The sequence below is a fragment of the Ischnura elegans genome, chromosome 5 (genome assembly GCF_921293095.1).
Source record: "Ischnura elegans chromosome 5, ioIscEleg1.1, whole genome shotgun sequence".
NCBI lineage: Eukaryota > Metazoa > Arthropoda > Insecta > Odonata > Coenagrionidae > Ischnura > Ischnura elegans.
In genome coordinates, this window is record NC_060250.1 from 48,017,806 (window position 1) to 48,045,738 (window position 27,933).

At 38.4% G+C, this 27,933-nt stretch overlaps 1 protein-coding gene across 2 annotated transcripts in view; it reads left to right on the forward strand.

Annotated features, from left to right (window-relative positions):
- Window positions 1-27,933, forward strand: part of LOC124158840 (TRPL translocation defect protein 14) — an 85,793-nt gene that overhangs the window by 31,060 nt on the left and 26,800 nt on the right. Inside the window, exons 5-7 of one of the 2 annotated variants that reach the window (XM_046534204.1) lie at window positions 14,376-14,447; window positions 26,015-26,143; window positions 26,956-27,092. In XM_046534204.1, the coding sequence (XP_046390160.1) occupies window positions 14,376-14,447; window positions 26,015-26,143; window positions 26,956-27,092 (338 nt within the window). The remainder of the gene's footprint in view (window positions 1-14,375; window positions 14,448-26,014; window positions 26,144-26,955; window positions 27,093-27,933) is intronic. The other variant, XM_046534205.1, reaches the window with a different exon arrangement.

Consider the following 27,933-nt stretch of genomic DNA (forward strand, 5'->3'; position numbering starts at 1 on the left):
ATAATTGTATCGTATAACGTACCTTGATTACAGCTTTCTTGAAACGCCCTTACTCGCTGGTATCGTGACTTCAAAGGTGCCAACAATCACGCACTGCGGAGAACATTGGCCTTAAAGCATACATTATAAGCGTGAAGTGCATTTTCAAGCCAAGTATTCATGCAGATACATACGAAAATAAAATCTGCGTTCAAATCCACCGTGTATCAAACCACAGCCGACGCAGATTCGCCTTTCTTCACTAAATGTTAAATACAAAAATATGTTAATAATGTTTTCATATTAGCATCAAAATACTACCACTTTTGTGGTTATTCAAGCGGAGCACAAACTTCGTAAACCCCTGCGTTGGAAATAAGAACAATATCGCCACCAAAGTAGTAATATTTGGAAAAATCATCCTTGCTTTGAACGCTATAAAATTTAACTATTTAAAATTTTCAAAATAATGGCTATTATCAGGTTTGTATATCGCGAGCATAACGGGCATTGGTTATCGTACTGGAACGTCCTTGATAACTTTGTTATTCACGTACCAATGGGCGTCTCTAATTGACAATTGTCAAAATCGTCAACAAGTGAATTTAAATTGTATTGGCTGATATATATTGTTATCGAAGTGAGAGTTTTCGGCAGGCTGCCCCCTGACCAACGGTAAATTACCCTCCTATCGTTTTCATCTTCACTTGATCCCAGTTTCCTGTCTTGTAGAGACAGCGATGGCCTTGGAAAACCCAGTTAGGATACACCCAGAATCATTTCCCAGTCTGAAATTGAGGGCCAATTAAATTAACTCTATCCTAAATGTGTGAATATCAACGTATACGAATTGAGCAATCTTTCTCACGTTTGTAAACAAGTTACGTATGGGTGGTGGTGATTCATAACAACGATACTAAGAACCTATCCATTCCGTTTTTACATTATTTTGCCTGAAATTTACGATTAACAATGGAAGATTTGCCGGAAACGTTCTCTTTGATCAGCATGAAAATTAATCGATACAGTTCATCCATAAATAAACCTAGCAATTAAATGGAAACATTCTTTGATTTTCTTCGTATAAAGGTGTTTTTGTACCTGTGTTTACCCCTGATGATGACGAGCCTCTTCGAAACCATGGTTGGGGAAATAAATTATGGGGAATAACGAAGTCATAACTTTTCCTGCACAAAAATAAATGCACACCGTCTGATGCTCTATACATACGTAAATTAGTATCGCTGCTGAAATGAGGATTACAACGCCTTAACGCAATGGACTAAAGGACGCGTCACGACGCCCACTTTTGTTTTCCTCGCCTTTTTAGTAAATTGATGACAGCTTCTCTGTGTAAGTTGTGAAGTTAAAACTTACTTTATGTATTGGTCAAATGTATATCCAACAAGTTTTCAACATGGCGTACAATGACCTATTTCCGATATATAGGTCACCAAATATGGGTCATTCCCATTCACGCCTTCAATAAGGGGTATTTTTTAAAAATGAAAACGTGTCTCTTCTACCATGTACTTGCAGTTGCTTTTGTGCCAAAAGTAATTTCGATGATGCTATATCCAAATCAGTGCCCACTGTCTATGCCAATTAGCTGCCAATGCCCCCGTGACAATGCCTATATTCCCTCTCGCGGCGTTAAGTCCTCATCTGCCAATGTCTGCCTCTGCTGATTCCTCCCTGAGAATACTATTTTCCCCCGTTACTACCTATTCCTTCCTGTCTGTACCAATTCCCCACTGATACTGCCAAGTCCCTACTTACAGCGCCAATTTTCCCGCGGTCCCTTCCTTAGCCGGTCTTACACTTTTCCACCCCAAAACAATAAGTATTTCAATGGAATAGTGCAAATGGTGTGCGCTAAGGCAGGGCACAGAAATTTTAGTATCAGTTGCTTAGAAATTATTCGTCTACTTCCATTATCTGTCTGTGACCTCAGTGAGGATCGATTATAGCCGAATATAGGTGTAGCAATTGGATGAAGCTAAGGTTTTCCACCCCATTGACTATCCATTTTGAGACAAGTTCTGTCTGATTGTCTTTGCACGGCTTTTGTCTTTCGCCGTAGGATTAGACTTGGCTGTGTTCAGCTGCCTGGAGGTGGATCCCCTTTTCTTGCCAGACCACAGCATCCTCTCTCTCTCACACACACACTCTCTCACACCCCTTGTGTGTCCCACCCTATCCCCGAATTGTTCCCTCGTCTATATTTGTCTCGTCGAGCGCGCCCGGCGGCTGCTGCCTCCCGGAAGCGCTATTTGCAGCCGGCCGCGTGTCGGACTTCGAACCTCACTATAAACAAGGGAGCGATTTTCGGCCTCTGCGCATGCGAACAGCGTGGATTCGGCAAATTGGCATTGCTATATGGAGGGGGCGGCCGACCGCTGAGCTCATTTGCGCGCGTGGGATGGGTGGGGAAGGAAGGGTAGAGAGAAACCCGGTGTCGGGATAGACCTGCTCTAACTTGAAGGCGTCTAAGGACCTCGGCTTAACGTCCCATGCGACGGACGGAGTGTTGTGCTTGAAGTGCCCTCAACAAAACACCTCAGCTGGGGTTGGGTTATCTCTGAAAATTCTTTTGCCACCGCCGAGATTTGAACCTGTACCCTCGGGGTGTGAAGTCATTACTCCAGCCACGACGCCAACCTGATCCTCGGAAAAATTCCAGATCACGTCATTTTTGTTGGGTGTGATTCCGGCGACACAGTGTGGGTTGACATTAAAAATGCTGCCCGGAATTTATGTAACTTTTGATTTAAAAGGAAACGGTATTTTATGATTATGCAATTATTGTGTTACAAAATAGTGAAATAATTGTATTTCAAAGCTCGTATTTTAGACCATCGACATGAGAAAATATTATAAGATCGAAAAAAAAAATCTTTTCCCTTTTTCTCTGAATTGTTTTGCTACAGTTACGCTATTATGCAAAATAAGTGATTTTCAAGGGTACCAACATGAAAACGAACAAATTTAATATCATTTGTAATGAAAATTTTTATTCTATTGATTGTACTTTTTAATTTTCATAAAACAATGAAAGAATGATATTTTTCTCATATTTTTGAGATAGTTTGAAAAAAATTTAACGATAACGTCCGTTGCGACAAAAAGTATAAAATGAAGTGTCATCTTCAGTTGTCGTGACAGCGTTGGTCTTGTTAATGTCGTTCATTTCGATTGGAAGTAACGTATATTTTTATTACTTTTACTTACAATTAGTACTCACGAAAGAAGGGAAGTATTTGGGTTTTAACAAATTTTATTTTCTAAACCAATTTTTTCCATTACCCGCAATACGAAATGATGAATTTATGGGTTTCAATGTTGTCGCCTTCAGATTTTGGTCTCTGCGCAGGCTGAGACTGGCTCTCTTTGTATATAGTAAGATCTTCGAACCCGCGGACTCTACGATTGGCGCTGCGCTCTTGTGGCCACATACGACGGGAATCGGAAAGTCTCCAAAATCCATTAACACGGAAGGGCTGATGAATTTTCTAATTCCAGGTCTTAAGGTCGTATAAGGTTGTTTTATACGGGGCACGTAATTTCACCATTCAGAACTGAGTTTTTTTTCCTCGTTCTGGCGTGCATTTGCGCGAATGCATGGACGAAATTAGAACAGTCTATTTTGCCATATCTCGTTCATACGTTCTCGTATGCGTTCTAGCAATTCACCGCTTTATACGACGCCATTGGAAGCGTGCTATTGCACGCACGCCAGATTGTGCAAGTACATGCCCCTTGTAAAACGGGTTTTAAGGTAGTTTGGCTGTAAAGCATAGAAACTCTGGACACACCCAAGGAAACAGCGTAATTTGGCCTTCACAGCAGGGTTTTTATAACATTTAACTATTAACATTACACGGACATCCATGCCCTGGATAGGGGCAACCGTCCGAGGCGGGACTCGAACCCGCGACCTTCGGTTTGGCAGGCAAGGGCATTACCCCGCCGACACGGAGGCTAGAGATGGTTATATTTAATATTCAATGTATTAATGTTTTCTTACTCTGTGTATGAATTCCCTTAAGAGGACTCATTTTTCGTGCTTTATCGGACGTTTTCTGCATTTTTTCGTGACGTTTTATGTATTCTAAACTTTCTATATCATCGTGATATTTCCAGGGTATATTGAGTAGAACCTTAACAGCCTTTTCCTGTGTGCAGGCACGTAGCCGAGGGGCTTGGGGCTTCATTCAGCTCCTCCCTCCGAAATGTTTCTTTGTGGCGACCATCGGCGATAATTGACTAAATCTTCATAAATTCTCTCCAGACCGACATTGATCCCTTTTTGCTATAAATTAAAATTTTTACAGACTTAGTATAGGCTCATTTAATGCAAATAGACTATATAACGTGCTGAATACTGAGGTTGTGGTCACCGTAATCGTTTTGTTGTTTTTGTGTTTTTGCAGTTTGATTTGTAATTCAAACGTTTTATGAATTTAACTTTCCGTATAATGCAAACTAAATGTATAGGTGACTTAGTGAAATTTATAGTTTTCCGATGTGCGCAAATTAACAACATATGTTACTGTAGGCAACGTGCATACCTCCTAACCACGACAAAGCCACCTTCCAAGCAAATTTCTGGTTACGTGCCTGGTGGTTTCTATAATGTAATCATTTTAAGTGTTATAAAATGTTGACTTACAATGACAGATTTGAGATGCATATAAACATTATTATAATCGTGAAAATATTATGAAAATATTATTTTTTAAATATACTTGCATTGAGATGCAAATCTCTCCGGAAAAAGTTGACTTCAACGTTGAAAAGGGTCTACTCTCTACACACTCAGAATTTCTGAATGATTCCATAAAATTTTTAATTAATACGTGACGAACGAGGTAATATACGAGCGGTGGATTTTTGCATCCTTCTAAGGCCTTCGCTTCCATAGCTCGGTATCTTAAATTAACATTAGGACTCTAGATAGCTGAAGCGTAGTAACTGAAAGCGGAGGCCTACTTTGAATCCAAACTTCAGCACAATCATAGGAAATGGTAAACGTCATAAAATTAATATTTTATCGTTAAATTTCATTTGTCTCTCGATATAACTTCTCATTCGTGAATATTTAAATACCAATCATTTAAAATGTGGAGTCGAATGAAATAATATGAAGGAAAACGCCATCAGCCACTTAGAGACATCATGGTATACAGGATATTGCCATTTCAATGTTGACAATAATTGCCGCGGAGAAAATTCTCCCTGGACCTGGAATCAGATCACGAGCCCTTGTTGTGGTGCCCGAATTTTTAAGGATTTGAATTTGAGTCAAAGATCCATAGTCTTAAATCCGATTTTTTCCTTCGCAATTGTTGTGAATTTCACTGCGTTCACGCGGCAGGTGAGATTTACAGGGTGTTTAAGGTGGAATCTGCAATGATTCAGGAGGTGGTAGGGGAGACAATTTTAAGTATGTCCATGAACGTGTGGTCGCAGCTCCTTAGTTACTGAGCTATGCCAATGAAAACATTTTACGATACTCTCAGCAACTACCATGAAAACGTTTTTTTTTTTGTGTATCCAGCCTTTTCTACATTTAATTTTATAATCTGGATTTTTAAGGACATTGATAATTATGATATATACTTGCTCAAAGCTCTCGTTTAATTAAGCTCAAAGATTAATTGTTTCAGACAAATATAATAACACATTTTCTTGGAATTTTAATTATTTAATGCCCTTAAAATCCAGGGTGTTAATTAAAATGTCGAAAAGGTTGGGTATCCAAGAAAAACTGTTTTCATGGTAACTGCAAAGAGCATCCAAAAAATATTTGCGTTGCCATAGTTCATTAATTAAGGCGTTGCGACGCCATTTTTATGGACAAAAATGCATAAATTGTCCCCCTACCTTCTGAAGTATTGCAGAATCCTCTTGAAACACCCTGTCTACGTGTGTCACATTCAATGTTGGCTGTATATTCGCGGGAGTCGCGTGGCTTCGTATTTATTTTTCTATTTGTTGGAAATCGTCGTCGCTCTTGAAGTTTCTGATAGGCTCCCTGCATTTCGAGTCCTTATGTAGCTGTCCTCTGGCAGTGTCTCAGGTCTCAAATTTGAAGAAAAATGAAAAAGTTTTGCGCAAATGGGATAAAATCCTGTTTGTTTTATTTTTCTGAAATGTTTTATTTTGGCATATAGGTCATGCAAAATTATTTTGATTACAAAAATATAGGTCATAAATAATTTATTATTATTTCATTTACCATTTATCCAGTCTAAGGTTGCGTGTGAGAGGTAAGCATTATTGAGCCTCCAAATGTATAGGAGTTGAATGTTTATCAATTCAATATTAGAAATAAAAAATTGCATTTGTGGCAATAAAAAGTTGGGACAGATGGTATTTGGTATTTTTAGAAGGTACGTATTTGGAAATTACTGTTGTGTTTATCGTAGTATTGATTTTACAATATTCTTCATAAAATATTATTTCGTATAAGAATAGATTTTTTGATAATACTTTACATTTCATATCTGAAGTACATTGCACTGCATATCCTCCTTTTCCTTTAACATCTCTTTTTCCTTTACAACGACAGCCCTGTTAATGTGTTATATATACCAGTTCAAGGGAAAATCACTTGCGAGTATGATAGAACAGTAGATAGAACAGTTTACTCTTAACGAACCGATATTTTCTATTGAAATAGATACTTTAATGAAGCGTTTTTCTCCTGAATTGGTAGCATCTAAGTTTATGTTATCCACCATTTTTATATGGTTATTTTTCTTTTTTTTTAAGACGTTCTTTTTCCACAGTGATGACTCAATGACGAGGGCATGCTTTACGAAACAGAGCAGTTACAAATAAGCGATGAGTTGGCTGTAGTTAATGTGAGGCCTGATCGAACCAAATGGGGATTCTAAAGGATCAACTAAATTCTCATTAATTTCGGGAAATTCACATTAATTTCCCGGAATCTCTCTCCATTGACCTTCGGCTTAAACAAGGAAAGGTGGATGAGGAAGAATTGCACAGACCAAGTTAGTGCCACCAGTGACTGTCTGCGAGAAAATTTGTGTCTTTTCTGAAAGCCTATGGTCCCCTTAATTTACGACGAAGGGCATGACAACACGCCAGATCGTTATTCTTTTCCCAGCGTACGAGTCGGAGACATTACCGGAGGCTTGTCTTCATCGAGCGGATTTCGCTCAGGTCACCAGAATGGTTGTGACGGTTTCAATGATCCATGTATGGAATGTCCCAATTATCTCGTGTCATTTATGACCTCTAATTTTTAGATGTGCGATTTAGATGAAATTTGGCGCACGCGTCGGTAAAGGTTGCAAGTATTTTGTGTGTGAACTAATTAGAATCTTATAAGATTTCAGTTTTTAATTTTTTACCCCATAATGTGGTTCCACATGATATATTTTCATTTTACCTTGTTTTGGTTTCAATGCCGAAAAAATCAAGATGGAAAAAAATTGATTTTTTTGAAGATGTTAGTTTCAAGGTTTTTGGGCTTGGGCAAAACAATGGAACTAGTATTTTCATTTGCGAAAATTTCAATCGTGACCAATGGCAGGTAATACGGGTAGTCACCCTCATGATCACTGGGGTAACTCCCTTTTGGCGTGTTATTCATTATTCTGCATATTCTTCTCACTTTATTATTCTTTTTGCCCCGTATCTTACTATCATGCAAAGTGTAGCGATTCACTCGGAGTCTACCTCTGTTTTCTCTTTTGCCTTTGATAACACACTCTCCTGGAGTCATTGGGAGTGCGAACGTCATTTAGCGACTTGTAGCGAGCGGGGAGGGAAGTCGATGGGTTTAGCACGTCTTCAAAATCTCGGGCCAGGCATGCAGCCAGTTATTAGCTTCGGGGATGCTTTTGTGGTGTGCGGGGTGCCTACCGTGGTATTTGTTGTAAATTTCCGTGCAACGGAAAGTCATGAATGCCGTTAAGTCACCTGTATATGTATTTCATTTGCATGATGAATTTATGAAATGTAACAGTATAAAAAATTGCAGTAAGTGCAGAGGCCCTTAGGCAAATGGTCTTATTAGACGCATACAGGTAGTAGCTGTCGTAAAAAAATTCGAGGGACCAAAGGACTCTCCTCTCCCCCTCATCACCCGGCTACGTACCTGTCTTATGCGCTTTCCCTCCAGATGAACCCCCGAAAAGTACACTTTCTCTTGGCGAACCTCCTGAAACATTTACTTATCAACCATCACTCTGGGTTGGACCCGAGTCGGTTAAAAGAAAAGTTCGTAAGGGGAAGGCAAAAAATGTGTGGGATTTTCGGCGAGATGAGAATTGCTAAGGTAGGAAATTATCGTTTGAACAGCAGTTGGGGCTTCCGCTAATGCGTCCGATCTGCACACGGTGAAAGAAGGAAGTCAGTATGATTTCTTACCAGTAAGATCCATTCCCTTATGTTTTCCCGGCGTAAAGCGTCTTTAAAGTTTGTTTGGGTTTCCTGGTCTGGGCTGCCTTTGACGTTGACGTTGCTGCCTGACAGCGGGTAATTTACGTTCGTCGCGAAGCAGGCCTATGAATAAGCCATTAGAAAGCAAACCAATTTTCTCGCAGACCGTTGTGTTGGTGGCACCACGAACTTTGTGGGGATATTTTTTGAAATCATTGCTCACGTATACTTAGGCTCAACAGGTTTAAGAACTGCTAATCGATGTCATCGTGGAGAATCCACTGCTCAACGATGCATTGGTTCAGAATCTCTTCCCCGCGGTTTTTTAAATTTGATGTGACGCCGATTCGATGAGGAACCGGTCCTAATCGGCTCTCATCCAATCCACTCGTTGTCCCGCGAGGTCTTCATCCACGTGCGAGTGTCCTCTCGCCTCCTCAAGAAGCGTGACCCCCGCTTCAATCGAATCTCGTGCCCTTGGCTCTTCGAAAATAGATGTGATTGCTTGGCGACGGCGGCCTTGGCGGCGACTCTTCGGCAGCTCTTTGGTCGGCCCTGGTTATTGGATTGGCCTTCATATCGACTTGTGCGTCGGTCGTAGTCCTGCTGAAAATGCGCGTTTCTAGATGCGCAGAATAGGGGAGGTTAAATACGTGGGAGGGGAGAAAGAGTTCAGTAAAATGGCTTACAAGGCGCAAAAGCGAAGAGAAGGGATTCCCGAGCTGACAATTCTAATCTTTATGGAGCAGTTAGCCTCTCCACGCCGCCCCTCCTTTTCCTAAGCGACGCCCGCTCCGTAACTCGCGTCGGCAAGTAGCTGGAGGTATTAAAATTTATTGAATGAGCACGTGACAGTGGCGGATTAAGGAGAGGGGTGGAATTAGAATTAATGGAAAATTAGAAAGGATGGCAATCTTTAAGGTGGCTCTGCAAAGAAAGTTTTTATTTCACCATCTAAGAAAAACAATGTTTAAAAATATCTGCTGAATATCTGAAAATAGCCACTTGTCAACGCATATTTGACCTCAGATACATCATCCCTGAGGGATATTATGTATCACCAAAGCTCCACGGAAAGTGATGAACCCCTTTCCACCCACCCCCCAAAAACAACGGTCTTAATCTGCCTCTGGCACATGACAAATAACTTAACTGAAAATGTTTAACGGCAACAGGATCCTTCCACACCCCCAAGCCTTTTAAGAGACGCAGTCTTATCCACCATTATCTTTCATGAGGACCATAGGCGGATTTAGAGGGGTAGTGGGGGCACGGGGACACGTGCCCCCCCACCCCCAGACCATTAAATAATATGCCAGATTTTAATACGGTCTCATTATCATTGCATTCGTTTTGTATTACGAGGTATACTGGTGCACCCCCCAGGACAAAATCCTGAATACGGCCTTGCTTGTGCCCCCCCCAGAAAGAAATCCTGGATCCGCCCTTGATGAGGACTAACATATTCCTAGGAATGACCCCCAGCTTGATTGTATTGCCTGACACTCACTCTTTGCCGTTTGAATACCAGGAAGTTTTCCTGTCTGTGAGAGCCATATTGGCTTCAAGCAGAGTTCACACCGATTCAAACCATCTTCATCATTTCATGTGAGTGAAGTTGACCAGGTTGGCCACTCTTGTTGACAACCTGTCATTGTTTGCATGAATTGCCATTAGAAAAATTTCCCCTAGACTGGTAATCAAACCACTGACTATTGGCTTTCCGTGCCACTCCGCAGATTACTACACTATTCAAGTTCTTCCAAATTCCCAAGGCAATCATGGTTTAATCGAAGGGGAATTTTTTCTAATGGCAATATATGTGAATTTCTACGCTGTTTATATGGCAGGGTCGGAATATTATGCCTATCATTGTATTTAGAAAGTCATGGCATCTCAGGGTAAATAAGTTGTCAAAATCACACTTGATTTTTTTTATCCTTTTTTTACATATCTGTATTGTATATTTGTTATTGTATCTTTGGTGTTTGAAAATCCTTTCCCAAATATGTTATTCTGATAATGATGCTACTAATGATAAAATTTATTTCTATCCAATTACCTACGTTACTTACTTTGATATTAAGTTAATATTTACATGTACATAATCACTCTGTTATTTCTCGTAAGGATGAGTATTTGGTGATTTTTGCACGTTAACAGTCTGTAAAATTGTAAAAATAGTCTGGAAAAGTCATTTTGGAATTTCAGATTTCTACAGAAATTTCTTTTCTAGACTATAGTGGTATTCTACTAGGGTGGACACCCTGATGACCAAACATTATTTAAAAAAATCAAAATGGTGGTAATCTGGCAAAACTAAGTCAGTAAAATAGCAAAACTAAGGTAAATTGTATGATCGTATTATGTTAGTAAGTGATTAAATATGTACTCTTTCCTACTTTATTTTGAGATAGTGAAATGATTTAGGTAAACCGTTGCTGACGAAGATGCACATTTTACCAATATTATGTTAATAATGCATTTTAGTATTTTCTCTTATATCCATTGTGAATGTGAAACTAATGTAAGTAGGAATATAGTGGAGATAGGGAATCTAAGATGATTCAATGAAGGCTCATTCAAGCTTATGATCATGATTGTCAGCATATGTACTAAATTTACCAGAGGTCATAGCTATCTGTAATGTTAGCGAGTTACACCAATGGGGTACAATGTACTGAACAAGAATGCCTGTAGTGAAAAGAGGATTACTCAGATTACAAATTATTTTTTTGCACTAATAATGATATCATCGCCAACAATAATGGAATTATGATCTAAGGGAATACAGCAAATGAAATGTGGCCGTAAATTTGTATTTCAATTCAGGATATGAGTTATCGTATCCAATTTTCGATCGAAAAAGATCATTGGCAACTCAACCAATCAACTCACATGAGTGATGTTTGCCAGATGTATTAGATGAAAAAATGTTGGAGGAAAGATAAGATCATTAACTTCTGTCTATAATGCCCTAAAAATACATTCAGCCACGGTCAGAACCTAAATTTCATATATAGAGATGATGAACTGAAGGAGGCATCTGTGACCCATGAGTACCAGTCACAAATACGTTCAATAGTTTTCATTTAAGTCTTGAAAAAAGATACAGCTCAATAAAAAATTTATAAAATATGAATTTATCATTGTAAATCAAACATTAATGATTTAAAGTGAAGTAAAGAGTAGAGTTAAATGACATTATCAATGATTATGATAAAAGAAATGTAAATACTTAAAATACATGGAACCCCTCAAGTTGATGGGTCTAGCTCCTTCTGGCCAGGTAGCTGGCCGATCAAAGGCCTTAGAGAAAAATATCATCTTGAAATTTTTAGGGTGTGTAGAATTGGCTTTGGTCAACATTTGCCTGTATCTCAAGCTTAAAAATTTAATATAAAAAATTCTAAGGTGAAATTTTCAAATTTGAGGTACGACATGGTTTTGCTTTACATACAGTGAAATTTCAAGTTGATCGCATTAGACTAATATGTCATGAAAAAAGATTGAGTGGGAGTGATGCATCCTTGTATGCTATTTATTACTAATGTATTGGGACCTGTATGATAGCATTTTCAGTTTTGCTGTGTTACATAAAGGTCGCAACACATGAGTGTGGCTTAACTCAGGTGCCTCTCATCTTGTGTTTGGCACAGTTAATGAGTGGCTTACCTTGCTTACTTTTCCTCTTCTCTTCTCTATAATGGAATTCTATGCAAGGAGTATGAGTCGGAAACTAAAGTAACTCCTCACTATTGAGCCTACTTAATTCTACTGAGCTTAGAAATATTCTGGTGGTATGGTATGTGGGAATTATGTTGACTTTTTCAAGGGTGACTTGCAGGTCTGGGTTAAGGTGTAGTGTAGTAAGACAATTCTGTATTTGTTTGAATACTAAGCTGGTAGCTGATATACCTATGGGAGCCATATTAACTCATAACATTTTCCATATCCTTTTTATCTTTATAGTTGGTCTTGGTATTTGGCTAATTATACACATTTTTTCTACATTATATGGGAGTGTTTTAGCAACATCCACCAAGTAAAATGTTCTATTTTGGTTGTCAGTAAGGGCTATGCACTGTGTATTGTTGGGAAAGGTTTTATTAATACTATTTAAAAATTATTTTTTTAAAAGGTAGTGTCATTATTGATTTTCAAAGGTTTTATTCATTGGCGAGTCAAGGGAGAGCTGGGTGAGCATTGCCTCTTATGTTTTTTTATCCATTACGTTTGTGACTGCACATGTCAAAACAGATGCTTTTCAAAGATTTTATTTTTTCAAACCTTGCCATCATAGACGACATCCATCCATCATCCATTGAGGCTATTAAAAAAATAAATTTTCCATGTGGATAATGCAATCCTTATATATTAAAATGAACATTTGTCCATGTATTCAAGCCCATCACTGTGTCATTGTTCATGTAACTAATATGGCTTGACTGCTGTTGTGGCATTCATTTGCTTATTACTCAAATATTGGTCTGGTGATCAGCAAAATTTTTATTTCTATCAGGAGTCTTAACCCTTTCGTGCCGAAAGTTGGGTGGAGCCGACGGGCATTTTCATATGCAGAAGACCCACCGTTGGGTATAGCTGTCGTGGATTTTTCAATGCAAACGACCGAACGTTGGCTCTAGCCAACGTGAGGGAAGGGAAGTGACTGCTGAGGTGGCAATTGCCTGATGCATTCAGGCCCAGCTTGAGACCCTGCTTAGCGAGACCTTAGGGCTACTTCTCAGCAATTAAGCCCGACCCTTCCACCCGTTTATGATCATCCACACCGAAGGAGTCAATTGCGAAGTGGTTTTATTGTCAATAGTTTTTGCAATGATATATTTTGTTGCATAGTACACTTTTTTATACTTCAAAATGGATTTTTAATCTTTTTCTGTGCGTAAGCAATTTTTGAACGAAATTTCAGCATAAAAAATAATCAACTTCTTGACTTATAGTCTTAGTACCTTATGTTCACCAACTTTGTCGTTATTAATGCTAGAAATCCAATTATAATTCCTCAATGCTTAAAAAAATTCTTTTAGGAGAGTAAATTATTGAAAATCAAATGCAATATGTCATTGAAAAAAACAGTGGTAACACAATAAGTTGACCATAGATTCATGCTAACATAGGGTTAGAGGGTCTAGACCAGTGGCTGGGGTTAGGGATGTGTGCACCGTTAAGTTGGGTCCCATATCTGAAGGACGAGAATACTAGGTTAACTCCATCCTGAAAAAGAGCTCCGCACAAGGGTTTCAAATATTCTTATGCTACAGGTAGCATGGAAAATGTTTTCCTATTGTTGGTGCTGGCAGGAAAGGGTTAAAGGTATTTCAAACTCTGTCAGTATTTTTGTCGAAAAGTCATTTATTTTCCAGGATTAATCAACATTTTTATGGTGCTTGGATAAGTTTACCATGAGAACCTTAAAATAAGTGTGCATTTTAAATGCTACTTTATCAATGAAAATTATTCTTCCTCTCTCTCTGGACATGATTTATTATTATTGAATAATTTTGATTTTATGATTTACATGTGCCAAGCTTAAAATATCACTTTTGCGATTGATTTCCCCTAGGGTTGACAATTTTGTTAACAGGTCCACTCTACAAATGAATGAGAACTTCTGTGTTCTGTGCAGTAGAATATCTAAAATAGATTTAACTTTTCCCCTTTATTAGACCCAGATGTGTCTTGAAATCTAGCCATCAATGAAGTGAGCTGAATAGTACCTGTAAGTGAATTTCACTTCTTAATAGTGTGGCTACCCCACTCTGACAGGAAACTGAGGTGTGACTAGTCAATTCTCTTGTGGGGGCTGCCATAGTTTCTATATTAGGGTTAATGATTAGTTCATTTGGTGACCATATCTAATTGTATCCATTGTATGAGTGCCCAAACGCACGGTCGATGGCAAGTGCCCTCCACTGCGCACGGCACAAACCCATGTGTGCCCTCCTTTGCCCTCCTTCTAGAAGGGAGCGTGGGCTCTCACGCCTGCCCCCGCTGCGTCGCCGTGCACAGCGAGGCGTCGTCCTCCAGCGAGGGTGAGTCGGTCCGTCCTCCTTACCTCCCCTTCCCCCACTACTACTACTTCTCATCCCCACACTCACTCGCTAGCCGCCTCAGTCTGTCCCCGCTCTAACTGTGCTTGGAGTTGGTCATCCCAATTTAATATGAGGCTCATCCTGATGCTCACTGCACTGCCCAAGTAAACGTGTCGCTGTGGTGGGACTAAATCTTCTTGTGGTGGCAATGACTGTTTGTGTGCGTGTGTGTGTGTGTGTGTGTGTGTATGTGTGTGGTTGTGTGGGAGAGTTGCCTCGTTAATCCCTGTGCTGCTGCCGCTACTGCTATGTCTGCTAACTTCACTCAATCTTCAAAATCACCTTGGTTAACCCATGTCCCATTTTTGAGACTGTATTCAGAATTGTAACATTACAGTCATTTTTCCATTCCATACTGTTTCTCTTTCTAAAGGTTATCCTCGTAAAATTAAATTCGTCTATCTGGTATTCTTTTCCACCAGGTGGCTCTGATGAAATATTTACTACATCAGCTCCACTTTATTTGGCTTCGTATGTGCAGTATTTTCTTTAGGGTAATAAATGCCAGGAGGAAAGTAATCAGACAATGTACAAAATAAAGCATTAAGTAAGCGAATAGAACACGTCAGAAAAAAGAATGAGATAAGAAAATAGGTGTATTGTTTACGTCATCATGAGATATTCATTAATACTATAAATACTATAACTACTAATACTACTATACTACTAATACTACTATACTACTAATACTATAACAGTTAGTCTTGATAATGACGTTGTAACGTTGAAACTAGTAGACTCCAAATATATAAGGTTGTGGAATAGTACTGTGTTTTTTATTTAACCATGACTATAAAAACACCTCAAGACCAGAAAGTTTAATAAATTTTTCTTGAATACACTAAACCTTTCCTCTGCTGGCTGGTAAGCTGGTAAGTTGTTATACAGTTTTATGCACATATTTCTAGGACTCCTTAGATGTTTAGTGGATAAGGATGACATCACATGCATATCATATTTTGTCCTAGTATTATAACAATGGATTTCATCATAATTAACTAACGAAAGTCGGAGATGTTTTTCCTCAAAATTACAGAATGATATATGTACATTAACAGAAGGCACTGTCAAAGGCTTTAACCTCAAAAACAGTGGTCGGTAAAGGAGCTCTACAGTTTACATTATAAATAATTCTTACAAACTCTTTTTGGATTATGGAAACAATGTTTAAGAACGACGTTGATCCCCACTAAGCTGTTCTATGGGATATATGTGAGCAAAATAGTCTGTAGTATACATAGTGTCCAGGTATTTTTTAAACCCTTTACAAAATAATGACTGCTGATCATCACTATCATCAGGATTTTATGTCCCATTTTTGGGACGTTGGTCAAAAATATGGGGAACAATTTATTTTTCTTAAATGTTATTTACTCATATTAAACATTATTGTCATAAATGAATGAAATTAGCTTGTTTTTTTTTTATCGATACATCCCCATAAAGTCTGATTTCATTAATGATGTAAATTTTCAGTTTTTTGCATTACCTGAGTTCTTTTCCCCCACTGTTCAAAATTCTCTCTGTGGTTGCTACTTGCATGTGCATTGATACAATAAAGGACCACTTGGAGTTCACGTTCCGATAGTTCTCATTCATGAGCCAACTCATCTGGATTATTGTCCAAGTATACATTCCAATGCTCTCAGAGATGTTAGAGAGTGACACTATGAGTATATATTCCAAGAGAACTTGGACAGCATTGGAATCATGAATTTTTCCGAGAAGATCATTTTTGTGAGGATATGATGGAGCAATTTCTACGTCAACAGCATACATGCATGTGTGGTGGTGGGCAGTTTGATTTGAGTTCAGGAGAAGTGAGTAGTCCATCCTGAGATGAATTAAAATAAAAAAAATAAAATTTTCATTTGGGGAAGAGATTGTTGTCACCCACAAAGCTCATTCTGTGTGTGTAACAACACAAATATTCCTTCTGAAATATCTTTTACACCCTATTTTAACCATTCAGCTTTTGTAACTAAATCTAAAGTCTTCTGGTGAGTGTGGGAAAGATTCATGGGAAACCAGAGGGGCTAAGAGCAGACCTATAGGACCCTTATTTGTAAATTTTTCCTGGCCATTACCTCAAGGCTTCATGCGGAGGGCACTAGCTATCAAGTGATGCAGTAGTGAAATTTTTAATCACCGAGTCAATGTTTCTTTCTACACTTATATTGCTACACCACCGAAAACAGTGCTATTTGGTCTTTCACATCAGGATTTTCACAATATTTAACCATCAAACTACATGAACATGCATACCCTGGTTAGGGGAAACCTATTCGGGCAGAACTCGTACCCACTGCCTCCGGTTTGGCAGTGGAGGACTTCACCCCACTGCCACCAAAGCAAATAAAACAAGTATTTTATTAAGTTTGTTGTTTTTTTCCGATTGATAACATGCCAAGCACTAAGGAAATCCATTCATATTTACCCTCATAAAGTGAGAATATCAGAGCCAGCAGCAAATAATTGAAAGAAAAGGTTAAAGCACTGCAGGAACAAGTGACTTTGTAAGCAGTCAATTGACGGGTGCAAAGTTAAATACATCAAAGGATGAAGTTCGCCATGAAAAAATATTTCACTTAGCCGGGATTCGAACCCGGATCTCCCGATTACCGGTCAGGAGTGCTACTAGTTATAATATGTATTTGGAAATAACTTCAAAGGGGTACGTATTTTATTTTCCTACCCTCGACAAAAATGCCCTGTCAGGATAGTTTATTTTGAATGAATTTTTTTTACCAATGTTGAATCAAACAATATCTCCAATTTTTAGAACATCTCTCTCCAATCATGCCATCCAAATCTTGCAATTTGGCTCCAAATGTTTTAGTAGGTTCTTGTCCGTTTCATCAAGCTTTTGTGGTTTCATTCATTTTCAAATTTAACTTATTTAGATCTCTTTTTATATGACGTCTTGGTTCAAAATATAGCTGTGAGTTTCTCCTTGGCTATTTTCTCTCCAAGCCCCAATCATTCCTCCAAGCTAGAAATTATTGTGAATCAATTCAAAGAGCCAACTTGACTACAGAGCATTGTTGATTCTTAAAGATTGCCCAACATACTCTTGCTATCCTATCATGGTCCATATGGAAAATAATGTGCATCAATTACTCTGCAGCTGATTAGGAATTTAAGCAAGACACTCATGCTGGGATTCACATTCATCAATTTTCTACAAGCAGTGCATTGTTATAGAAAAGTTGTGACTTTTTTAAGTAAAAGATAGTCGCACTTTTCCACAATATTGTAATGTGTACGATGCGTTTCGGCTCACGGAGCCATCATCTGGTACAAGACACGGTCTTGCATTTAAACATCACCTTTATATCTTTGAGAAAAGGGTGGGGAAGGATGTCACATGTTTGAAGAAGGGGGGGGGAAAAAGGCATACAAAGTGGAGACAGTGAGAAAAGATACACCTTGTAGTTGTATCTTTTCTCACTGTCTCCACTCTATATGTCCATTTCCCACTCCTTCTTCAAGCATGTGACATCCTTCCCCACCCCGTTCTCAGAGGTATAAAGGTTATGTTTAAAGGTAAGACCGTGTCTTGTACCAGATGATGGCTCTGTGAGCCGAAACGCATCGTACACATTAAAATATTGTGGAAAAGTGCTCCCATCTTTTATTTAAATATGTATGTCGAACTTCCACCAAATAACGCGTGCATCTGTTGAACTTATTGTGACTTGTTTGTTGAAATTATTAAATTACACTGGAGTTATAGAGTTATCTTTTCTCACATAGCGAATGGACAGGACTGACATCAGAGCGGATACATTGGTATATCTATCATTATTATATGGATCATTTCTTCTCCGTGGCCTGTCCCCTCCTCTTTGTGAACGTCCACAAGAATCCTTGTCCTGCATTCACTTCTTTTGTACCGTATGGAGGGAAGAGTCCACCAAAGGGGCATGTTATTTCAACCATCATTAAAATTGATATTTCCACTTCACTCTCGTCCTTTTTGATTGCACACAGGAAACCTCCCTCCTCCCCCCACACACCATTTCTTTTTGAAACTTTCCACAGTCATCAATATTTTATAACTAGTGAAAATTTCTGAAACTTATCAAAATGAAAAAAAAAACAAAGCTGTAGATCACTATACTGCAACTTTGTGTGCAGTATGTGTGTATGTAAGCTCAAACGAATTCACAAAATTTTTCTGTCCTCTGGCATATCCTTTTCTCCAGACTCTGTTCAACTCATCTGTGTTTCCTTCACTCCCCTCAGATCACCCATCTTCCTAGCTGCCCCCCTAATTGAATCACTAATTTTTTTCTCATTTTGTTGCAATAAAATGATGTATGCATAATTATTTATATGTTTCGTATTTTGATAAGATTTTCAACCCATGTTTTTTATATTGTATTATTTTAGTTAACATTGCATGCTTTTACTTAAAAATTTTCATCTTTTAGGCCAGAGTTGGCTGGTTTTGAACAATTAAATACATAAATGAAATTAAGTTGTAAATATTAATTAATTGTCCATCTAAAAGTGACATAATTTGGTGCCTTGAGCTGTAACATTTTGATTTTATTTGAGTAAATGTTATGGGTAAGGGTATGCATGAAATAATGCTGGTTGCAGGCCATGTAAGGGGCAGCTGTTAAGGAGAGTTGTGCTCCTGCAGGAGGAAAGGACGTGGTGCTCACTGGTCTCGTATTTTATCATATGGTGTTTACAATTGTAGAGATTCCCAAATTATAATATGAAGGTGTCTTGTTTGAAATTAAGTTTGTCGGTTGTTTTCTTAGCCCTTCAGCTGCAGGGAATGTACTTGTAGTGTGTTCAACATGTCTCCCTTATCAGTGGTGTAACTAGGAATATGCTTTGGAGTGTTAGGGGGCAACATACACCAGGCAACGGTCCAGGGGGTCCAGGAAAATTTATGAAAAAGTACATGCCTGGAAATATATTTTACATCATTTTGTCACTTAAAATTTTGGTTTCACTCGTAATTCTGCAGGAAGTCATCACAAAAGGGAAAACATTTGTATACTATAAAATTCTCTGAGGCTTTGGGGGGAATTTATCCTCCTCATCCTCCCCCATAGTTACGCCACTGTCCCTTATCACCTACTCTCCCAGTTCCCTTCTCCTATCTTCCCGGGAAGGCACATAGCCTCAGTTAGCAAGCATTATTACCTCCTTGTGTGCGGATGATCTTTGGGGAAAATGGGAAATTTTATGATTTCTAGGAAATGTTGCTTAGGAGCATGTTAAGGGGGGATTGGGTTGGTGTGTTGGCTAGAGTGTTGGCTTCCCACCCGGTGGGCCCGGGTTCAAATCCCGGCAGCGGCAGAGAATTTTCAGAGACTGTCCGATCCCTGCTTGAATGTTGTGTGGAGGACATTTCAAGCACAACACTCCGTCCGTCAGATGGGACGTTAAGCCGTGGTCCCCTTAGCGCCTTTCGTTAAGAGCAGGCTAACGCCGATGCCGGGTTTCTCTTCACCCTTCCTTCCACACCCTTCCCTCATGGCGCAAATGACCTCAGCTGTCGGTCGCCTCCTCCAAATACCGTACCGTATGTTAAGGATTGTGATTGTGTACAGTTCCAATAGCACGGAACAGAAAATTGCCGTGTTTTCTTCTACAGTAATTATTTTGATTTGAGATAAGCACATATGATTGTCCAATATTTAATTTTTTCACTCCCATATCTATTCATTGGCAAGTTATTGAAAAATTATCATTCAAAGAAGACACTGTTTTTCAAGTGGCAAAAAGCGTATATACCTTTTTTACAATATGTTTTTCCATAAATTTCATGGAGAAACCACATTTCATGCAATATAAATTTTCAATGTTCCTATGAATTGTTGGTGGTATTGAAATAATGTAGGAATAAATTTCCCTTGCATTATAGTTCACTTGTTTGCAGCTGATGGATTAGTTGCAGAGGTACAACACTGTATAGTGTGGTTGACTTTTCGCTAGAATGGAAAGGCCATCCGGGGGCAACACTCTTCTCTTTTACACATGTGAGAGACAATGGACAGGGAATGGGTGGGTTGGGGAGCATTGAAAATCAAGCTCATTTTATTAGGAGAATGGAATATCATTGAATTAGGGAGGCATCCTTGCTTGAGAGTGATTGACAGTTTGAGTGGTAAAGAGGCAGGCGTAGAGGAGAGGCTGATGGGAAGGGTTGCCTCTTTAGGTGTGTTCCATCCACTTTTAATGTGTGAGCTCTTGCTAGGCTGCAGCTGGCTGCTTTGTGCTTGTTTCATATTGATGCACTACAGAGGTATCAGGTGCAGCTCATAATATAGTATAGATTATGAATCATATTGAGGTAGCTCTCTTCTAATTTCTGTTATTATTCAGTGAGCAGTGAAATTGAATTCTCTCTTGAAGAAAGTGGAATTTGGTTGATGGATGGATGTCAGTGCTTGTTGGTATGGAATCGAGGGCTCCTTCTCATGTGAAAACTCTTTGGTTTCTTAATTCTATGAATTTGATTGTGATAAACATTTGATTTTATCTGGAATGACCAAGTCAAAGTTTTCATTGGGTTTTCTTTCTGATCAGTATTTTTATTGTCAATGAGTACATTTTCCATGAATGAATTTGTTTGCATGCCTATGCTAATGTCCCAGTGATGTAAGCGATTCAGTTATTCTTAGAGGTAGGTCTTTCTTCCGTGGAATAATTCCGTTATATGAGTTGATTATCAAATTAAATGAGAAGGAAAAGGGACTTAATTCATCATCATAAATTGTTGTTCAAAGTTGCAATGTTTTATTTTCTGTCATTGAATGTCAAACATTGACGAACATAGACTCTCTGGTGTAGCTGTTAGCGTTGTCTTTTTCATAGTCACTTTCTCTTGGTTTGTAATTTTATAGATATGAAATGCGTCCATGTCATTAGGCAAAACTAAGCACCACCATCAGTACATTAATCTAGACAAACTACTTGCTTTGAATCACAGTGAAATACATAATTTACTTCGTATTGTATTCTGTTCAGTGCATAAATAGGTTGTGGTTGTTGCTGAAGTATAAACAAAATATATATTCAAGTAAAGTTTCCTTGTGCTTGTACACTTAAGACCTAATTGTTACATCAATCATCCTTCTTAGAGTTACCACACTTGCAACTTAAATTCACACTGGACCCTAATAGCAGCACAATGGGAGTCATATCTTAGGTGAATCTTGAGTTACATCTGAAATTAAGCTGGAGAAATAGAAGTCTTAGTGAGCAAAAGCAAAATATATGCCATCTTTGTTATCTCTCTTTATTTTTTATCTCCCATTTGTATGGGTAGATAGTTATTTGAGTATTTATTATGCAAAACATTACCATCTCTTTTTAGGATATTTGAGTGGTATCTTTTGAACCTCGAGGTTGATCAATATATATCAGTCTTTTGAAAAGAGTGCATTGTTGCCTTGGCTAATGGCCATGACTCAGTGTTTGTCCCTGAAGTTCTGCTTACTAATGAATAACTCAGTCAACTACATGGGTGTACACCTTCAGGTGGTGGAGTGAGCTGTGGAAGTTCTCGCCATACGAGTTGACTGTTTCCTATCTCTAAGATAATGCTCATCATCAGTGCCAAGGCTACTGTGTACTTGTTAAAACGGTGATGGAGAATGTGGTAGGGTAGTATGCAATGGATTAAAATTTGAACTGAGTTGAAGTAAGGTGAATAGATTTGAAGATATAGGCAATCCTTCCGGAAGAGTACTCTGAATCGCTGAATGGATGCGTGGAGTGGCACAGGTTAGCAGACTGTTTAAAATGAGCATTCCACATTGCAGCGATCTGTAGTCAGTGGCCTGCCTAAGAAAACTCAACACCTTCTAGAAAACCTTTGCATGTATTGAAAAATATAAATGGAGAGGAATGTGGAAAAACTATGATGGGATAGTTTGCTCCATAAATGATTGCTTTGAAAATGACTTGAACAATTTATAAGAGAACTGAAGACCCTGTATGAGGATACGTGGGGCATATTCTCAGCACGTCCTTCAGCTGCAGCAGCTAGAGCACAAGTCTTTACACTCATAGTGCATATGTAAGACCCTATATCCAATGATGGGCAGAGCAGATGAGGAAGACCTTTCTCTTCAACCCTTCAGTAGAGGCACAGTTTGCAGAGCCCTGGCAATTATGGGGCTGATTTATGAAACTTACAGTCACTCAATCCAATATTTTTAGTTTGCTTAGATATGTGAAATAAGTAGTACACTAAGTTTTTTGTAATATTTTGTTTCATTCAATATGAAGCTCTAACAAAATCCACTAATTATTAACCATTTCATGTGAGACTATACCAGGGCTCATTCTAACTTTCCTTATCCTATTTCCATGACTTTTCCCTGATTTCCAGTCCAGATTTTACAAATTTCCTTGACTATATAAATGGCAAAGCTGTCATTTATAAGGATTTCAGGGGATTTATGGTGACTAGGGTATTGCCTTCCCACCCAATCAGTTTGGGTTGAAATCCTGGCAGTGTCTGAGATTTTTCATAGACTACCCAATCCCTGCTTAAGTGCTTTGTGGAGGGCACTTCAAGAGCTGCACTCTGTTTATCGGATGGAATGATGGAATAGCATGTGGCCCCCTTTTGCTAAAAGCAGGCTAATGCTGGTGCCGAATTTCTTTCTATCCTTCCCTCATGGCACACACAACCTCAGCTGTTGGTTACCCCCTCAAATACCATACCATACAGATTTACGGAAAAGTTAACATACTGCCATGCAAGCCTCAGCAGGCATGTGGCGAGGGTGTTATGACACCAGCCCTTTACAAAGAAAATATAAGAAAAAAAGGTGCATGTGGGAGTAATTTGACTACTAAGTCCCGTATACCATTTATCAAAGCTTGTATTGTGCATGGGAGAAACGAATTCATGTGTGTATTCAAAGTAGCACCAAGTGGGCCCTAAACAGGAGTACCCAGCCAGTATGGCAACAAAATTACCCACCTCGCTACTCAAACACTACAATGCTCTTTGCCAAGATTTTTGTCTTCTTCTGTGCCTCTGGATTTTTTCCTGACCATAATTCAATTTCCCTGACTTCCAGTCATTATTTTTATTTCCCTGACTGGTATGAACCCTGTATCAGATTGCTTTAAAGATTATTGGAGGTAAGGTCGTATCTCACAGTGATGTAGTGTAGCCCTTTTATATTTATGTAGAGAGAGGGACTAGTTTGGGTTAGAACGGATTGGTTGCCTATTTTTCCTTTCAAGATGGACTAGAGTGTGAGTCTTTTAGATGAGAAATGGGGACTGGTTGAGCTGGTAACAAGGGAGATGAGCTGAACATGCTACAAGTAATCTTATTGCTGCAGTTGTCCGTTTGCACATAAATGTACGTTTCCCCAGTTTGCTAGAGGGTTGAAGACTGGGTAAGGACGTGAATGCTTGTGGCCACCAAACACCTCTAGGCACTCTTGTACACAGAAATTAAAAATGGTAAGAGGATAATCTGAACATTTTCATCCTAAGAGATTCCAAAGAGGTATGCATACTACATTTGAACAAAGGACAAACTTCACTTTCATGTATGTTTCATAAATGTGACGTCTTTCCCAGTGCTATTGCTGAATATAGTTTGATGCAGCATGATGATAAAACATGTTGTTGGTATCAGGGAAGTATGTTTGCTGTCGCTGCTTGGCAGTGGTGGTCTCTTTGCTAGTACACCCAAAGTCAAGTCACTTTTGATAAGCAAAACAGGTGCTTCAAGAAATAAGCTAAAGCAATGTGGTTGCATACACCAATTAATGATAAAGACACAGCATACAACTTTAAATAATCATATCTACATACTTACTCTTTTAGTTCTGTCAAAACTGTGTGTACTGATATACGTATGGTTTAGCAGGTATTAAACCAAGACTTAATGAACCATTTTCGCATAGTAATTCAATGTCTAAGCATTTGTGGTTCATGACTGCACAACATAAAAGAAACTTTCATGGTGAAGACAGCTTGGGTCGCAAAATGTTAGGCATTTCTGAGAAATTATTCTGTAGAACGTGTGAGTTTATTTTAATTTCTTAATATTTATTTCTCTTATCATGCTGCTGTCAATAAGTGCAGTTAGTTCATATTTTTCAATAAAGATTCAGTCTTGGAAACCCTTGAACTTATCGTTACCCAAGTACATAACCTTTATAGGCATTGGATAAAAATTATCAAGAGTTGAGGTAGTCACTTTTTAAAAATTCAATTGAAATTCTCTGACAATACTTATTTGGGTCTCAGCTGCATCAAGAATATACTTCTGAGATAAAAATACTTGTCCACATTCATGGGCATCATTTTCGTGTGGTATTGTTTCTAAGGGTTTTGACATTTTCCTCTCAATCCTCTCCTGTTAAATGTGAATGACTTAAGGATACAAGTATGTAATTATTCCTCAGCAGCTCTGTATCTAGATGTATTTAATTTTGAAATAAAAATAGCCGATAACTGTAGTGCAAGTTATTGCTGTTTTGAGGAAAAAATTGCCAATACAGTGCAAATACAGTGCAAATGCCCAATCACTCTAATTGGGCCTAGTATTACGTCCAAAAACATTATTTTTAAGTAAGGAAGAATTTTTGTGCATTAAAAATTGATCACCATCATTTTTCACTGATATTGAAATAATGATTTTTATTAGCCTGTTGATTCTTAAGTAAGAAAGAGGCATAAATATCTTAATGTGTTTTTTGATGTTTTCCACAAAAAAAACTCCTCCATTATAGTCCATTTCCATTAGATTTGTAGGTCTTAGTTGTTTCTCCAGAATGAGGAATAGCTATTGCACTTCTTTTTGGACAGTCTGTATTGTATGCTCTCTTGTAATGTTGGTATGTTGACTCCTGTATTTATGTTCTCACATTCAAATTTTCCTCTTTCATCTGCTTGGCAGTGTACTGTCGGTCGCAATCTAGCTATCTCACCTATGTGTCACTGAGGCCCCTTCATTTATATATTTGAGTATCAGTGGAGTACCTTATCACATGTAGCTTTTTTGAGGAAATATTAATTCAGTGCATAATGCTTGTACTTAATGATGATTTTAAGGTTTTCAGTAATTATATATGTCTTTGCTTTTTCCCAGTTTTGCCAATTGTATTATCCCTTGCACCATGAACTGATGAAATGTATTATAAATATCTTTCTCTGTTGTCTTATAATGGATGTTTGAAAATATGCTGTTCTGTAACATCGTCTATTTTGTGATTTCATGGTTTCTTGCTGCATTAACATATTTTCTCTATCAAATTAATAATATTTTTCGTATCTCAGTGTTTATTCCATTCTTAATATATGATGAAATCTCTTTTTAATTGTGTCACATGCAAATGAATATAACCTTAAGTTTATGTTTCATACTTTGTGATTGAAAACTAACAGTTAAATTAAAATTGTAAATGTTTCTGTTCCCATTTGAATTATGATTTGTTCTTCACGTGTAAGATAGGCCAATGGTTTAATGCCTATATGTGCTGTGCATTTGTCTTCCCCAGCTTTCAAATTCCAAGAGAACCTCCTGAAGACAATGATCCAGATAGAGAATACCTTTTTTGCCCTTGGCGACTCCTGTCCCCGGGACTGCCTCATCATTTGTGACCGTGGAGCCATGGACGCCTCTGCCTGTGAGTATTAAATGCACGAGCTCTGCTAGAAAAAAAGCAATAATAAACTCCCTAGAGCATGCAATTTCAGGATGTTGTTCAGCCCTGGCTGGGAATGCATGACTTCAGTAGTCACTACTAATCGGTAAAAAATTATTAAGACTTGGGCCAATTTTTCTGTTACCAATGCCTCAATTCCAGGGTCCAATACCACAGATTTAATTGCTGATACCTTGCTTACATTTTCTATATTGTATCATTTAAGGTTCTCATTCTTGTGAAGTAAACTGCATTCACAAGAACTATGATAGAAGAGTGATCAATTATTGAAATACATATTTTTCTGGTAATTCATTTTATATCATCAAAATTACTGTTAATGATTGGGGTCACATTCTTCCTCCATGCCCTCTTGCATAGTTTGTAAATACTCAATTATAGTTAGACTACTTACGGTGATGAGTGCTTGTATGATAAGAATCGATAATAATCGTGAAGCACAGATAACTGAAACAATATAAAGAAGTGTGGTAGTTAAACAACCAATATTTGGAATAGAAAACATTTCCTGTATTGGAAATCCAAACTAGTAAATAGAAGGATGTTGCATATGATATGCTGTATACAAGCCTGCCTTCTTTTTAGCTGTCAAATAATTCATTTAGTACGTATAGCATTTAAATAATTTAATTCTGCTCCTGAAATTTTTTTTGGAACAAGTAGAAGAGAAGAAAAAATGAGTTGAGGGTTGCTCTCCATTTTAAAGAAATGTTCTAACTTTGAAGTTGTCATTTCTTCTGTGTTTGTGACTTTCTCTTTTGCTTGTCCCTCAGTCATCTCAAGGGACAAGTGGGAGAGCATGATGTCGCTGAATGGCTGGAACCCTGTTGAGCTGCGTGACACTCGCTACAACCAGATCATCCACATGGTGTCGGCTGCCAATGGGGCTGAGGACTTCTACAGCACTGAAGTATGAGTGAGCAAGTGAACATGCTAATTACCATAGAACTCCCTCCATTATTTGAGGATGATGGCTGCCTATCCATGGACTTGTGGCTGAACTGACATACAAATTCCAAATTTTTGTCACAAAATGAGATGTACGTTGTACAAGTCACGATTTATTTACTTTTTCTCTCAACCTGTTGATTGTTTTCCCATTTGGTTTTGAAATCAGGCTGTAGAGCGGTAACACAATGACTGCCATGGTGTTTTAGTTCATAATTCCTTTGATGCCATCAGTGTTTTTTCATCCGACAGGTATTATTGATTCATGTCATGTAGGGATATTATTATAATGAATCTAAAATGAATTTCACTTCCATTTGAGATAATTCTGCCATAATTACCACTTAAAAGGCGTGAAGTTTCATTGCTGGTCTTTATGATCACGGCACGGCAGTCAACGTTTTAAATGGTAGTGCTATCTAAAAGCTACTGTCCTTATTAATTCTTAAGCATGGTGGGTGCAGGGTCCAACCCAATCTGCTCAATATAACTTCTTGGTTGACAAGCAAAGGATTTAGGCAAGAATTAAGTACATGAATGATTTTAGAGGAGTGATTGGCTTGAGGGGGGGCACAGCTACAAGGATAATGCCTTTTTCAATATATGCACCATGCATCCGCACAAAGGTGGAAGAAGAGAATGAGTAGCTGGATTGTGAACTGAGTCAAATATGGAGGGTTTTGTGGAGTGAGGCATCTTCCATTCAACCGCTGTTGTGTCAATGCAGAAAATATCAACAAGTATCCAAAATCTTCATTCTTCCGGTGCTACCGCATCTGGTTGTTTCTTGGTGACAACAGTTT